Raw genomic sequence first — 16,671 nt, 5'->3', positions numbered from 1 at the left:
GCAGCCTTCATGGTGAGAATCCACAGTTCATCACTGAATTCTTGTAATAATAGGAAAGCTTTCCAAAACACAGGATTGGACTTAGGAACAGATGAAAGTAACATGAGGTTTAAGAAACTAATTGGGAAAAAAAATTATTTTTTATTTCCCGATTTTTTAATTGCCTTTCCCGATTTTCTTCAGAATAATATAAGCATTCTTCCCTAAATCCCTGCTGAATTGCCTACTGGTATGGCTGAATGTGTGAGGAGTACAAATCCTGGCTAATTTGCCCTTCCTTCAGTTTCTGAGACCCTTGAGTCAACATGTTGCACCTTGCCTGGGCCCATCCACTCACACAACTGCTCACAATTCAAGCATCCTTTCAATTTTAAAGTCACTCGACTTACCCGTTAATGAGCGTTTCCTGCATTTCTCCTATCATGTGGACAACTTTTATTGACAGTTCCTCATGCTGTGGTCAGTGTGGTTAATCGTGCGGTTTGGAATCACGCAGGTCCTTCAAAGATTCATTGGAAACCTGCAAGTTTGAGAGTGTTTGAAGAGGGTGGATATCATTCCTGCTTTATTTTCTGTTGCATGTCTTACATAGTTTATTTGTTAGAAAAAGAGTGAATTACAACAGAAATGAAGCCAGGCTTCATGAGGTGAATGATTCCCCTAAATCTCTCCACATTAATGCCATCAGAAACACTGCAAAAACGTTTTGTTTTTCACATTCTGTATTCTTTGCAAAGTCAGTCGATGTGTAGCAAACAAACAGTCCAGAGCAACATCTGAGAAAATTAGTTCAAAATCCCATTGCAGCGCCATGAGAATTTCAGTCCCGGACTGGAGGCTGGCGTGACAGGCGAGACCTAGAGCTGAGTCCTGGGCTGGAGACCAGAGCGGGAAGGGGAATCCCGGAGACCGGAGCAGGAAGGGGAGTCCCAGAGCGGGAAGGGGAGTCACAGAGTCATAGAGATGTTCAGCACAGAAACAGACCCTTCGGTCCAACTCGTCCATGCCGACCAGATATCCCAACCCATCTAGTCCCACCTGCTCCACCACTTCCTCTGGCAGCTCATTCCATACATGGAGTTCTGGAGACCGGATCGGGGAGGGGAGTCCCTTGTGAACAGGAGGCTAGGGGCTGACACAGATTGTGGTGAAAGGGACTGTAATATTTTCTCCCATTTTATTCTTATGCTGGATTTTTATTTATGATTCTTTCAATTTTGTACTAAATACTTAAGTATCTGTACCTGGGTGTCCTGTATCTGAGATGGCACCATAAGCAGTGACATTACAAACTTCCCACTGCATTCAGCGGACAGCACGTGATGATAGATCAAAGTCAATTCAAATCAAACAACACTGACCATAAAAAGGTCTTGTCAATGAAAATGCTGATGAAGGTGTGGGATGTCGTGGCCTTTGGGGAAGGCAGTCTGCCCTTTGCCTCATCTCTACGTGATGCCAACCCCACACCAAGGTGATTGACTCATGACTGCCTCCTTGTGTGAAAGTGAGGACTGCAGATGCTGGAGATCAGAGACGAGAGTGTGGTGCTGGAAAAGCACAGCAGGTCAGGCAGCATCCGAGAAGCAGGAGAGTCGACGTTTCGAGCAAAAGCCCTTCATCAGGAATGAGTCTCCTTGTGTGGCCCAGCAAGTCATTAAGTTTGTTAGGGAGCAGACCAGATCCCCTCAAAATATAACCTCTTAAAGCCACAGCATCGCCACAAGTTCTGCCAAAAATGCTCTGCTGGCTGGAGAAATCTTATCAGCAACAACTCCTTGTGAAAAAGCAAACTGGGAATGCACAATAACTGCTGGTCTTGCCAGCACATCTCCTCACAATGATTTAAAAAAACACTACAAGTGTCACAAAGAATGGATTTGTCCTCTGGACAGGGAGCAAGCTTTCGGTAAAATCTCCCCAATCTGTTCACAATAGAGACGCCTCTAGAATCCCTTCCCTGGTTCTAGCATTGGTTCATCAAATTCTTTCTCACTGATATATTTAAAGCTGCCAGTTGCGGGAAAGACAGAACAACAGCAGAAGGATGGGTGGCATTTTACCTGTGATGGTATCAGGTACTGCACAGTGCTGATTCCAAGATAGCGTTGCACAAATGCCACCTGTCATTAAATTTAATCAAATTAAGGACCCAACATTCTGCCACCTTTTTATTTTGGACTGTCGGGATTGGACGTGGAGGACAATAGCCTACATTGATCTTTAATACTGATTAGTTTTGTTATTAAATTAGCTACTTATCCACTGTGTACATAACTACCATTAAATCCAATCTGCCACTTTGTAATATGGAACTTGAGAAAAGAAGACTCATTTTGTTGAAGCTTTTCACTTTGCAATCATCAGGATGGATTACAAGAATACCAATTCAAGAGGAAATCCACATTTACAACTTACAGTATAAACATTCTTTTTATAAAATGGATATTCTTACAAATTGTCCTGAATGAGTGCACAAGAAACAACTTCAACAAAATGGGGTGCGTTTTCAGCAGTACCTGTAGTCTATTCATGGAATTAATGGGATGTGGTTTCCCATCCTAATCTCAAATTCCCTCATTTCCAAATCATATCTTGTCACTGTAGTGACAGCTAAATGCTCCTCACCCAGCAACAAGGAATAAATCAAACTCGAGGCCCCGAAAGAAGGCAGAATGAGATGAGGAGAGGAATGGGGGAGCAGCCTAGACTTCCTGAGTGAGGAATAGTACCCAGAGGACCACGGATGGAATCATCTGTTCCAGGGCTAGTGGGTTTGGAGGCAGGAGGGTACTTCATTATGTTGGATAATTATACCTCAAACCCCAGGCTGCCGTCTCACCTTGACCCGATTTTAGTCCAGGGCAGGAAGCCCAATGGTCGATCTACCTGCCCCGCCACAAATTTACACCCTTGAGGCCAATTGCTGACTGTGTAAGGACATCAGCCCACTGCTGTTGGGTTGTTACAACTGTAAGCATGCTTGTTACCTGTGTGGGCAGCCTATCACTTGGGGCATCGCTCAAACAAAAGCATTAGGTGTATGGTCAAGGGACAGGGAATCAGGCAAAGAGTTGGATATTGCAAGCCACCCTTCAGCCTTTGATTCTGACCCACATACACTCCACTCCCTGTGAATCCCCAACCCCAGATGCCTCCCTGGTTCCTCTTCTGCACCTAGCTAAAGTTAGAACTCATGCCTGAGTCCTGGATCCTCTGTTATCTGGAACTCTGGCGGAGTCACTTTCAGAAGTAATCCTGGCCTCGCATGTAGTGCTGTCCAAAGCAACAACTTCTGATTGGCTGGCCACTCTCATTGGGTGGTATATACAACACTGGGGTCCTAATTCCAGGCAAAGGCACACTGTTGGCCTTGCCAATGCCTGATTGGTACAGTGATGTGCTCTGTCTCCCCTAGAAGGGACAGTAGGGATGTCCTTCAGTCATCTGCATTATATCCTGGCCATAAAGATTCAATCCTGTGAAAATGGAAAATAAATTCCCTTCAAAAGAACCACAATAATGTCTCATTCCACCACAGCCATTTCCAATATTCCATGGGACAATTCTGTAGCAGTGAGGGAGTGCTGCACAGTTGGCGTCAGTGGAGTTTTTCCGCTTTCTTGCTTAGATGAAGGTTAAAAAAAATCATGTTACCACTGAAAGAACGAGAAAGGGAATTACTTCAGATCTGAGGAAGAGCTAGTCAGACTCGAAATGTTAGCTTGCCCTCTCTCCACGGATGCTGACTGACCCGCTGTGATCTCCAGCATTTGTTGATTTCAGTAAAAGGGAACTCTTGCTGTCACCTGGTTAACATTTATCCTCCAAACATCCCCATCAATGAAAATCAACTGATCATGGTCACATCGTATTTGTCTTGAATAAAAACCAAAAGAATGGCAGATGCTGTAAATCAGAAACGAAAGCAGAAATTGCTGGAAAAGTTCAGCAGGTCTGGCAGCATCTGTGGAGAGAAATCAGAGTTAACAGTTCAAGTGACCCTTCTTTAGAACTCATATTAGTCCTTGTTGTGTGCAGGTTAGTTGTTATATTTGCATTTAATATAACTATAACTGCACTTCAAGATACTTTCTGAGCGATGATGTACTTTGGGGTGAAAATAGTAGGGAGCAGACCTGATTAAATGCAAGTGTTTCTTTTCTGAGCAAACTTGTAATTTCATGTAAGAAGAAGATTTCCGTTTTTTTCCATATGCAATCCATAAATTGGAGATCGTGGGAGATGATGCTAAGAGAATAAGCAAAAATGTGGGATAGATGGAAAGCGCATTAAAGAGAGCTTCAGATTAAATTCCCTACAGTATGGAATCAGGCCCTTTGGCCCAACAAGTCCACACTGACCCTCCAAAGAGTAACCCACCCAGACCCACACCCCTACATTTACCCCTGACTAATGCACCTGACAGTATGGGCAATTTAGCATGGCCAACTCACCAGACCTGCACATCTTTGGATTGTGGGAAGAAACTGGAGCACCCGAAAGAAACCCACAGGGAGAATGTGCAAACTCCACACAGACAGTCGCCTGAGGCTGAAATCGAACCCAGGTCCCTACCACTGTGAGGCAGCAGTGTTAACTAAGCCACCGTGCTGCCCACATTACAGGGCATGTTGGCGATGACGGAGGTGAATGTCAGGAATTCTGCCCACTATGCATCTTAAATTGACATAAGGTTCGCAAAGGCCCTGGAGCATTTTTAGTTACATGGAAAAACACCTCGAAGGTGTGGGAGAGCATGAGAACTGTTCCTTTTGTTTTAGGAGGGTAATGATCTGTTCCCAGAAGGCATGGGTTCAGAGGCAGGAAGGTACTTCATTATGTTGGACAACCATGTTCCCAAACCCCAAACAGCCATCTCATCTCGACCGGATTTTAGTCAAGGGTAGGAAGCCCAATGGTCAATCCACCTGCCTCGCCACAAATTGACATCCCTGAGGCCAATTATTGACTACGTAAGGACCTCAGCCCACTGCCGTTGGGTTTATATCTGTGTAAGCATTCTTGTTACCTGTGTTGACAGTTTGTCAATTGTGGGGTGTTCCTCAATAAATCAAATCAAACCAAATCAAAAGGTCACAACACATTCTCGGGCAATGCTTTCCAGATTATAACTATAATCCACACAGAGAGTTTCCTCTTGCTACCACTGCTTCATTCGCCAATCACCTTACATTGGCGCCTCTGCTAATGTGAACTGTTTCTCCCTGTCTACTCTGTCCAGATGCCCTCATGACTTTGAACTTTAACCCTCTTCTCTTCAGGGACAAAGTGAGGACTGCAGATGCTGGAGATCAGAGCTGAAAATATGTTGCTGGAAAAGCACAGCCGGTCAGGCAGCATCCAAGGAACAGGAGAATCGACGTTTCGGGCATGAGCCCTTCTTCAGGAATGAGGAAAGTGTGTCCAGCAGGCTAAGATAAAAGGTAGGGAGGAGGGACTTGGGGGAGGGGCGTTGGGAATGTGATAGGTGGAAGGAGGTCAAGTCACCAAGGCTTACAGCTCCTGCTTCTCTATTCCATCCAGGGATTTGGATGAGGTATCCATCTCACCCCGGTGAACATTCTTGTAAATCCTTTTTTTTCATTCCCTCAAACGTGGTGCCCAGAATTGGACATCACACTTCAAATGGAGCTGAACCAGTGCTATTGTTCACCGTACCCTTGTTACTTTTGCACTCCTTACCTTTGTTTGCAAACATCAAATCAGGAGAAGACAGATCCCTGGAAGTTACACCAGGATCTGACCAATTGATGGAGTCCAGCTTCAGTCCTGCCAATGGAAGCAAACCTCATTACCATGAGACAGATACTCAACTGTGGTGTCTTAAGTGGCACATTAATGTTAAAATCTAAGAATCAACCACTCACCGGGGTTTTATTAACTCCACAGGCTAGCTTATTTAAAACAGTAAAACACATTAAAAGCAATGAAACAAACATTACACCAAACCAACTTACCTCTTTCTGTGCAGCTTAAAAACCCACAGCAAGCTAACTGTCAGGCAGAGTTGCAACATTACATATTCACAGCACATGGAATCCTATACAGCAAACTCTCCTCAACACAACGTACAAAGACAACATGAAAATCCAGTGTCTGCCCGTCCGTATAGGGAGCTGTTTTTCAGATTGGCCCATGGTGGATGCATGTTGGACACTTTAATGCGGCAAACTGTGAGGTGATTCACTTTGGAAGGAGTAACAGGAATGCAGAGTAAGATTCTTAGTAGTGTAGATGAGCAGGGAGATCTCGATATCCTTGTACATAGATCTCTGAAAGTTGCCACCCAGGTTGATAGGATTATTAAGAAGGCATATGGTGTGTTAGCTTTTATTGGTTGAGGGATTGAGTTTTGGAACCATGAGGTCATGTTGCAGCTGGACAAAACTCTGGTGTGGCCGCACTTGGGGTATTGCGTACAGTTCTGGTCACCACATTATGAGAAGGATGTGAAAACTTCAGAAAGGTTTCAGAGGAGATTTGCTGGATGTTGCCTGGTATGGAGGGAAGGTCTTACAAGGAAAGGCTGAGGGACTTGAGACTGTTTTCGTTAGAGAGAAGAAGGTTGTGAGGTGACTTAATTGAGACATATAAGATAATCAGACGGTTAATTAGGGTGGACAGTGAGAGCTTTTTTCCTCGGATGGTGATGGCTAGCACGAGGGGACATAGCTTTATATTGAGCGGTGATAAATATAGGACAGATGTCAGAGGTAGTTTCTTTACTCAGAGAGTAGTCGGGGTGTCGAACGCACTGCTGTGACAGTAGAAGACTCGCCAACTTTAAGGGCATTTAAATGGTTATTGGATACGCATAGGGATGAAAATGGAATAGCATAGGATAGTTGAGCTTCAGATTCGTTCCACAGCACAATGGTTGTGGGCGCAACATTGTGGGCCAAAGGGTCTACTGCGCTGTAATGTTCTATGTTCTATGGTCTATGTTCTATGGTCTATGATCTATGTTCTATGGTCTATGGTCGATGGTCTATGTTCTATGTTCTGTGGTCCATGTTCTATGTTTTATGGTCTATGGTCTATGTTCTATGTTCTATGGTCTATGATCTATGTTCTATTGTCTATGATCTATGGTCTATGGTCTATGTTCTATGGTCTATGGTCTATGTTCTATGTTCTATTGTCTATGATCTATGTTCTATGGTCTATGTTCTATGGTCTATGGTCTATGGTCTATGGTCTATGTTCTATGTTCTATGGTCTATGGTCTATGTTCTATGGTCTATGGTCTATGGTCTACGGATGAGTTGGTATTGGCATGGAGGGCATAAGGGGCTATGATGTCTGATTGGGGGATGAGGGAGATTGAAAGATGAGTTAGTGAGAGCCTAAAATCTTCGGAAGCAACAGGGATTGAGTTACAGAGAGCCACAGGAGGCTTTCTAACTTGGCATCTAATGTCTAATGATGACTGTGAATCCATTGTCAATTGTCAGAAAAACTCGTCTGCTTTGCTAATATCTGTTAGGGAAGAAAATCTACAATCCTTATCTGGTCTGGACTGCTTGTGACTCCAGACCCACTGACCGAGCCCACATCCCGCGTGTGAATGAAAAAAAATTTGTACGGCCCTGTGCCATCGTAAGATCTGCTTCCAAGGTTGGTGGGCACTTGGCCCATATCCCTCTCAGTTGAAACTTTATTGCTGGAACAGCACAGCAGGTCAGGCAGCATCTAGGGAACAGGAGATTCGACGTTTCGGGCACAGGCCCTTCTTCAGGAATGTCTGAAGAAGGGCCTGTGCCCGAAACGTCGAATCTCCTGTTCCCTAGATGCTGCCTGACCTGCTGTGCTGTTCCAGCAATAAAGTTTCAACTTTGATCTCCAGCATCTGCAGACCTCACTTTCTCCCCATATCCCTCTCAACCCTTTCTATTCATATACCCATCCAGATGCCTTTTAAATGCTTCAACTGTACCAGCCTCCACCACTTCCTCTGGCAGATCATTCCATACACACACCACCCTCTGTGTGAAAAGGTTGCCCCTCGGGTCCCAGTGGAGGGCCAGTGCAGCCAGGATGGGTCGAATGGTCACCTTTTGCTCCATATCAATTGTGTGTGACTGTGCACTAAAGAAGACCGTGAGAGGAGAGAGAGCCTATTAAATCAGTCTCTGTGTGTGTGAGAGAAAAAAAACTCTTTTATTCCAACATGTTGGCTGACATCAGCAAAGAGTGAACCAGTAAAAAGGTTCAGCTGGAAGTTTAGGGCAAGGATAAGAACTTTTATCGCAACTAAAAAACACCCCAACCCACACACACACACACAGAGCAGAGCTGGGAAATGTAAAAGGTAACTTCAAGAACCTAACAGCAATCAGAAACAGCACAAGGAATAAGGAAACATTGCCAGGGGCTTAAGAACAGGCAGGAGAAAACACAAAGGCAAGATTTAAGCGAAGGAAGCTCACTCCCTGACATGTATGCTTGAAGAACTTGTACAGAAGTCTGTGCAAGATTCAAGGTATTGATCACATAGCAGTTTGGCGACAGAGGTGTCGGTTTGGACTGAAGGATTTAATGGATGTTTGAGAGAGTGCAGCGGCTTTGATTGGAGATTTCGGTCATTTCTGATTCCCTCCACTTCCAATCCAATTTTTTTTTAAAAAAAAGAAAATAACTGGTGGGTGGGAGAGAGGGAGATCAGGAATACTGTTCAGTAAGGAGAGGAAAAAAAAAGCTCTGCTGTCTGCATCTCCTCCCCCCCCCCACCCATCCCTCTGGAGAATCTCCTAACTGGAAACTGTTCGGAAGAACGTTTTCATTGGGAACTGTGCTGGAGCTCCTGTCTCTGGGGTGAAGGGAGGTCGGAGGGAAGGACTGAAGGTTGGAGACTGTCGGTGACACTACTTTCTGATGCTTGAAGCAGCGAGGGACTGGGAAATCCACTGCCTGAGCAAGAGTTTCTGCTGCAAATGAGTTGCTGGAGGAATTAAGTCCTCGCTCACCGCGGCTCAGCCTAGCCAAGGGCTGTGTGAGCTCTGCACGCCTGTCTCTGCAAAACTCCCCCCCAACCCACCCACCTCCCCAAGCTGATAAGTGAAGAGAGGAAGCTGAAACTTTGACGGAGTTGTTCCTGTTCCACCTCCCAGTCTTTGAACTCTCTCTCTCTCTCTCCTTCTCTCCCTCTGTGCCTGTCTCTCTCGCAATTCTTTCTGCATCCTCCCGAATGGCGAGATTTAAAGACAGATTTCCAGGATCTGTCCTGCTCACCCTTCTTTTCCATGGATTTTGCACCCACGCGTGCCCCAGTCGCTGTGTCTGCTCTGGATCCAACGTGGATTGTCATCATTTGGGATTAAAGGCTGTCCCGAGAGGAATACCCAGGAATACTGAGAGACTGTGAGTAAAATTATGCTTTCACTTGCACTGAATACAGCACAACTCAGAAGTGAAACTTACATGCCCTTCAATAACTCTGTGTCTGTGTTTAACTCTGTGTGTGTTTAATTCTGTGTGTGTCTGTGTGTGTTTAACTCTGTGTGTTTAATTCTGTGTGCGTGTTTAACTCTGTGTGTCTGTGTATGTTTAACTCTGTGTGTGTCTGTGTGTGTTTAACTCTGTGTGTGTGTTTAACTCTGTGTGCGTGTTTAACTCTGTGTTTAACTCTGTGTGTGTGTGTATATGTGTGTTTAGCTCTGTGTATGTGTGATTAGCTCTCTGTGTGTGTTTAACTCTGTGTGTATGTGTGTTTAGCTCTGTGTATGTGTGTGTTTAGCTCTGTGTGTGTGTGTTTAGCTCTGTGTGTGTATGTGTGTGATTAGCTCTGTGTGTGTGTGTGTTTAGCTCTGTGTGTGTGTGTTTAAATTGTATCACCAAGAACAAAAGCAAGTACAGTCTATGTTTTAAACTGGCAGTTTAGTGTGTGTGTTTTTGGTCAGAGTAACAGAGTAAGGTGATTTCATGTCATTGAAACTAGTTACTGCGCCATTGAACTAGTTACTACGAGCAGCATATCCCATTAGAATCATAAACTGAACTGTACAGCATGGAAACAGACCCTTTGGTCCAAATCATCCGTGCCGACCAGATATCCTAAACTAATCTAGTCCCACTTGCCAGCATTTGGCCCATATTCCTCCAAACCCTTCCAGATGCCTTTTAAATATTGCAATTGTACCAGCCTCCACCACTTCCTCTGGCAGCTCATTCCATACACATACCACCCTCTGTGTGAAGAAGTTGCCCCTTAGGTCCCTTTTAAATCTTTCCCCTCTCACCCTAACCCTGTGCTCTCTAGTTTTGGACTCCCCGACCTGAGGGAAAAGACCCTAACTATTTATCCTATTCATGCCCCTCATGATATTAAAAACCTCTAGAAGGTCACCTCTCAACCTCCGATGCACCAGGGAAAAGACCTTGATTATTCACCCTTTCCACTCAGATTGGGCTCTGAAACTGCATTTCTCAGTAAAACGTGGCTCCTAATATCACAGAAGATTGGGAAAGCCTGAAGGTAGGAGAAATGTATACCAACACACTTAAGAGGTGCCCTGAGAGATCATACCATCCATTTGACAAGTACAGCACACAAGCCCCTAATATTCCACCAATACACACACACACATACACACACTCATACACTCATAGATATCACAGACACACACGCACTCACACACACACTCACGCAGACACACACTCACTCACAGGCACACACACTCACTCACAGACACACAGACACACACACAAACACAAACACAGTGTAGTTTCTGTGCTGTAGCTTGTAACAATATCCAGGGATGGATTTGAAGGCACTAGTATTATCAAAGAGGGTTTGAGTTAAAGCTTGAGTCTGAAGCATGAACAGTTCATTAGTAGCACTGGATCCTTGAAAATCCCAGCCCTATAACATTACACTTTAATACTGTGCACGTACTGTGGTTAGTTCTGGTGTTAGTTTGAATCCCACTGCAGTGCAAGTGCACTCTGTTGAGTAAATGCCCTCATGACATCCGGACAGAATTGATGGTGTAATGGGAGCCAGGTCATTGAGTGATGTCCATAACTAATGACACAGCAGGTTTGGTGGGGGTGGGGAACTATCATAAATATATCATACTCCTTTGGACTTCCTGTGACTGATAAATATCATGCTCTAATACGAGATTGTGTCCATCTTTGCACTTTGTTTGATGTACTTAGGGATTTGTGCATCAAGAGTTCTTTTTAATTCATTCACGGGATGTAGGCACCACTGTCTAGGCCAACATTTATTGTCCATCTCTAATCTCCGAAAGGGCTGTTCACAGACAACCACGTTGCTAAGAGTCAGAGTCACCAGACTGGGTAAGGATGGCAGTTTCCTTCCTGAAAGGACATTAGTGAACCAGATGGATTTTCCTGACAATCGACAATCATCATTAGACTTTAACTTCCAGATCTTTCAAATATTGAGTTCAAATTCCACTGTGTACCATGGTGAGATTCAAACACATGTCCCCAGACCATTATAAGACCTGCGGATGCTGTAAATCAGAAAAATAAAACAGAAGTTGCTGGGAAAGCTCTGCAGGTCTGGCAGTATCTGTGCAGAGATATCAGAAAGGGGGGCCAGACCCAAAATGTTAACTCTGATCTCTCTCCACAGACTTACTGAGCTTTTCCAACAAATTCGGTGCTTGTTCCTCAGAACATTACCTGGATCACTGGATTAACAGTCCAGCGATAATACCACTAGACCATTGCTTCCACAGGTGCCTGCTGAGCAGCTGCAGAGAGGTCTCTTAGCTCCTGCGGAAAACATTTCTCCTGGTTTTCTTCCATCCTGTGTTGAAAGTCTGGATGACAATTCTATGAGTGTCAGTAGTCCCCCAGCTGCAGTTAAGCAACAGCTATTCAGAGATAAAACTGACATGGTTGTTTCATCTGGAGTATCTTTGTAATCACTCAACCCAATTGTGCCCAAATAAAAGCATCGCCATCATACATTGACCTTCCAGCAGGGGTCAGTGAATAGCAACCAGCAGTAACTGGAGTGAACCCAGTCAATGCCCAACTATCTTAACTCAATTCAGGGGTTGAATCCGAAACTGTGTCTGTTCCAGATGCAATATACCCACACACCGTGGAAATTCCATATTATTAATGGATCATTACGGCGCTAAAGGTGGTTTTATCACACCACCTACGCAGCAGGCTGCATAAATGAGATTGCTCACTTTATTTCCCATTATTAGCACTTTCAGTGGCTATTTCACATTGCTGTCAACAGTTAGCATGGTTATGGTACAAGTATTAAATAAAGTGCTCAGAAACATAGCCACTGTCTCTCTGCTGGTTACCAATTTGTGCTCAGTGAGCTTCCACAAACACGATGAGATAATGACCAGATCTTCCAGTTTGTTGATGTGGGCTCAGTGATGCTTTATTGGTCAGGCCACCAGGGAGACAGCTACCCTGCACATTCTCAGAACACTGACATGGGAATCTTTCATATCAGAGGACAGGCAGAGGCTTGGTTTAACAGCAATTCTGACTGAATCAATCTCTCACCACAACACTCCAGTGCTAGCCTAAGGCTAGTGCCTCAAAACTCCTCGGATACAGAGGTGGAGTGTATTGTTTTGCACTTTATTCATAAAAAATGAATTTTTTTATATGCGTGCACAGTTACTGAAGCAGTTCAGAACCTGCTGTATACAGTTTTTGTGTACGGAGAAGAAATTGAACATTGGGGTTTGACTTTCTCAATAGTTCCAACTAATCTGAAGGCATTTCTCGAAGATGCTAGGTACCAGGAATTATTTACAACAAAAACAGAAATTGCTGGAGGTGGAGTCTTTTATATTTCAAAAATATATTTTATTAATAAAAGTTATGTTTTTATATGGAGGAGAAAGTGAGGTCTGGAGATCAGAGCTGAAAATGTGTTGCTGGAACAGCGCAGCAGGTCAGGCAGCATCCAGGGAACAGGAGAATCGACGTTTCGGGCATAAGCCCTTCCTGAAGAAGGGCTTATGCCCGAAACGTCGATTCTCCTGTTCCCTGGATGCTGCCTGACCTGATGCGCTGTTCCAGCAACACATTTTCAGCTTATGTTTTTATAAACACAGTATAGTCACAAATGCAGTTCAGTCCCACGCAGTTGCATATCAAAGAAACATTGGAGTTTGACTCTATCCCAACAAACCAAAGGCATCTCTCACTTGAACCAGACAGTATTTACATGTGTTTGAGGCACTAGGAAGATCCAGCAACTGAAGGGACCTCCATTTACCTTCAGCAGGAATCCCTCAGAGTGGTCTTTCCACATGGTACCTTGGCAGCAGCTGCCCCCGGCCTCAGCACATAGGCCTGAGCCTTGGAATGTGCCACTTGGTCAAGGTCTGTAACACTTGGTCAAGGTCAACTCCTTGCTGTGGAAGGCCAATGAATTTCAGGCAGACCAAAGAGCCTGTCTCAATGAGTCGATGGTCCTCCAAGCACAGTTGATGTTTGTCTCGGTATGCGTCCCGGGGAACAGACCGTAGAGTACAGAGCCCCGCGTCACGGAGCTGCAAGGGATGGACCACTCAACACAAACCACTGCATCTCTCTCCAGACAAGTGTTAATTGAACCACAGCCGACACTCCAGGAAGGGAAGCTCAGATGTGAACCCTCAGACTCACCTCGACATTGCCAGTTTGTGTCAGATGGAGGCTGAACATCCTCACACCAAACCACAGAAACTCACCAGGACTCTTTGCTAACTGTGATTTCACAATGAAAATGTTGTGACTGTTTATTGCAGCATTGCACCAAAGAAATCCTATTTTGTATTCGAGGATGATTGCTTGCTAAAGGCAGCGTGAATAACAGAATTGAAATTCTAGACTTTGTGTGTGGGATTGGAACAGAAATCGAGGAATTGCAATTGGCATATTTCATATACAAAGTCTTAATGCACTTGCTCTGCGTTCCTAGTGTGCTATTTTACTGTGAAAATTAAACCATCTATTCTCAGCAGGTTATTACCTGCGTAGAAATAACACATTCAGGAAAGTAGTACGACTACATTAAACATCTGTTCATGAGGTTTGCCAATTGGAATTTCTACTGCACGGAATTTCAATAAGGAGCGCTGAATGACAGCAGCGCTGAGCACAAACAGGTGATCAGTATTCAAATGGAAACCATCTTTTTCAGCTTCTGGGTCATCCCGTGGTATGAACCTTGTTTTTTTTGCCTGTGATTGATTATCTATTGGCTGCTGATTACTGGTCTCAACAAAAACAGTGCTAAAGGAAGCGAGTTTCCTATAACAGTTTCCGTAAGTTTTTAGCTTAGATTACTTACAGTGTGGAAACAGGCTCTTCGGCCCAACAAGTCCACATTGACCCGCCGAAATGCAACCCACCCGGACCCATTCCCCTACATTTAACCCCTTCACCTAACACTAGGGGCAATTTAGCATGGCCAATTCACCTAACCTGCACTGTGAGAGGAAACAGGAGCACCCGGAGGAAACCCACGCAGACACGGGGAGAATGTGCAAACTCCACACAGGGAGTCGCCTGAGGCAGGAATTGAACCCAGGTCTCCTGGCGCTGTGAGGCAGCAGTGCTAACCGCTGTGCCACCATGCCGCCGGAAATTTTGTTCAGTATGCATTGCACTCTGGTCGATATTGTACCTCAGGATGAGGCACAGGAAGATATGGCTGAAACAGCCTTTCTGCTGTAAGGTCTGATTGCAGCTATTGAGAGACAAGTGAATGCTTGCATAATTGATAACCGTGAGTCACTCACTATCCGATAATACCTATATGATATGTGGGACATAATGTTCTTTATTCCAACGTATCTTCAGAAAGGTTTTGAACGAGGCATGTCTAAAAGTAGGCTTTTCCCTGTCAGCATACTTTATTTGGCTGTTCCAATACCATGGTATAAAACTCATCAAAAGTTTCAAAGCCATGCAACTGACAGAACAGAGTTTCAAAGATTGTCTGTCACTTGTCAGTTTGTGGAATCAGAGGGAGCAGGTATTGAGAGTTTGTCATCGCGAGAAAATATTGGGCTGGATTTCACAATTCCACTCCCCCTTCAACCCCTTCCCCCAAACTGGTGGGTTCAAAGGGCGGCTCAAAATATTCAGTGGACAGCCTTCCTGCCTGTGCACAACCTCACCACAGTTTCACCACCGGTTGGACGTTACCAATGTCGGAAGTCTTGCCCTGCTCATGGGCTGTTTAAGGCCGTCAAATTGTTTTTTTGTTCCCACTCCAGGGCCTCTTCCCTCTTCTGGCACCGGGATTTGACCAGCAGCAGGAGAGGCCCGTACCAAGAGCTCATCCTTGCAGTTCTCTCAGCATAAGCGGTTGGCGGATTATGGGCGTTACCTCCTTAACCGGCTCCCTGGACCCATTGCAGAGCCTTGCCGACCCCACACCCCCATTCCCCCACAGGGCTCCACTCACCCAAGGCCATTCCGTATCCAGCCTGTGATCCCATCCTCAGCTTGACCTGCTCACCTGACCCATGTGCCTTGCTGGGCACAGTGCTTCTGTCGACCCCTTTGCAGTACCAGCAATGGCCACCACTCCCAGTAGTGCTGTTGCTACTGGACAGCTGCTGAGCTCTGGCGAGTGCAGGCCATCCATAAATTCGTCCATTACCCACATGCTGACTGGCCAGCATTGGCTCCTCGTCTACATTGCCTGGTTTTTAAATTCTCAACCTCATTCTCAAATTCATCCATGGCTTCACTCCTCCCTCTTCATGTCATCTCCTCCAACCCATTACTCTCTGAGCTATTTGCACTCCTTTAACTTGATCGTGTTGCACATTCATGATTTTAATCGTTCCACTGTCGGTGGTATTACATCAGCCATTCTAGCCAGAAATACTGGGATTCCCTGCCTAATCCTTTTCAACTCTCCATCTCTTTTTCCTCCTTTAAGATATCCTACAAAGCTGACCTCCTTGACCAACTTCCTAGTTTTCTGTGCTCTTATCGCGTTGGGCAGTTTGGTATCAAACAAATACTGACATCTCTAACTATCGACTATTTGGGGCGGCACAGTGGTTAGCACTGTTGTCTCACAGTGCTAGGGACCCAGGTTTGATTCCAGCCTTGGCTGACTGTTTGTGTGAAGTTTGCACGTTCTCCCTTTGTCTATGTGGGTTTGGATTATGTCCCACAATCCAAAGATATGCCGGTCAGTTGAGTTGGCCATGCTAAATTGCCCATAATGTTAGGTTCGTTAGTCAGGGGTAAATATAGGGTAGGGGGGGTAGGTCTGGGTGGTTTACTCGTTGGTGTGGCCTTGTTGGGCCAAAGGGCGTGTTTCATGGCCAATTCACCTGACCTGCACATCTTTGGACTGTGGGAGGAAACTGGAGCACGTGGAGGAAACCCACACAGGCACAGGGAGAATGTGCAAACTTCACACAGACAGTCACCCAAGGCTGGAATTAAACCCGGGACCCTGGTGCTGTGAGGCAGTAGTGCTAACCACTGAGCCACTGTGCTGCCCCCAATACTGAATGGAATTCATGGAATGAGTGCATCGCTGGCTGGGCCAGCATTTACCACTCATCCCTAATTGCTCAGAGGGCAGTTGAGAGTCAAGCTGTGGGTCTGGAGTTATGTGTAGGCCGGACCAGATAAGGATAGCAGATTTTGTTTCCTGAAGGACATTAGTGAACC

General features: G+C 45.1%; 1 protein-coding gene and 1 long non-coding RNA gene across 2 annotated transcripts in view; one reads left to right on the top strand and one right to left on the bottom strand.

The window, feature by feature from the left end:
• Positions 1 to 444: 444 nt before the first annotated feature.
• LOC122556814 lies at positions 445 to 9,332 on the bottom strand. The gene is made up of 3 exons (XR_006313671.1): positions 9,256 to 9,332; positions 5,707 to 5,793; positions 445 to 520 (listed from the first exon to the last, which is right to left on the bottom strand). It is a non-coding gene; the product is annotated as an uncharacterized LOC122556814 (long non-coding RNA).
• The window catches only part of LOC122556810 (slit homolog 3 protein-like), a 654,707-nt gene continuing 646,735 nt past the window's right edge, over positions 8,700 to 16,671 (top strand). Inside the window, exon 1 of the mRNA XM_043704014.1 lies at positions 8,700 to 9,384. Coding sequence (XP_043559949.1) covers positions 9,212 to 9,384 — 173 coding nt within the window. The 5' untranslated portion in view covers positions 8,700 to 9,211. The remainder of the gene's footprint in view (positions 9,385 to 16,671) is intronic.

The sequence above is a fragment of the Chiloscyllium plagiosum genome, chromosome 14 (genome assembly GCF_004010195.1).
Source record: "Chiloscyllium plagiosum isolate BGI_BamShark_2017 chromosome 14, ASM401019v2, whole genome shotgun sequence".
NCBI classification, from domain to species: Eukaryota; Metazoa; Chordata; class Chondrichthyes; order Orectolobiformes; family Hemiscylliidae; genus Chiloscyllium; species Chiloscyllium plagiosum.
The sequence above is the reverse complement of the archived record's forward strand: the minus strand, read 5'-3'. Positions and strand labels throughout refer to the sequence as shown.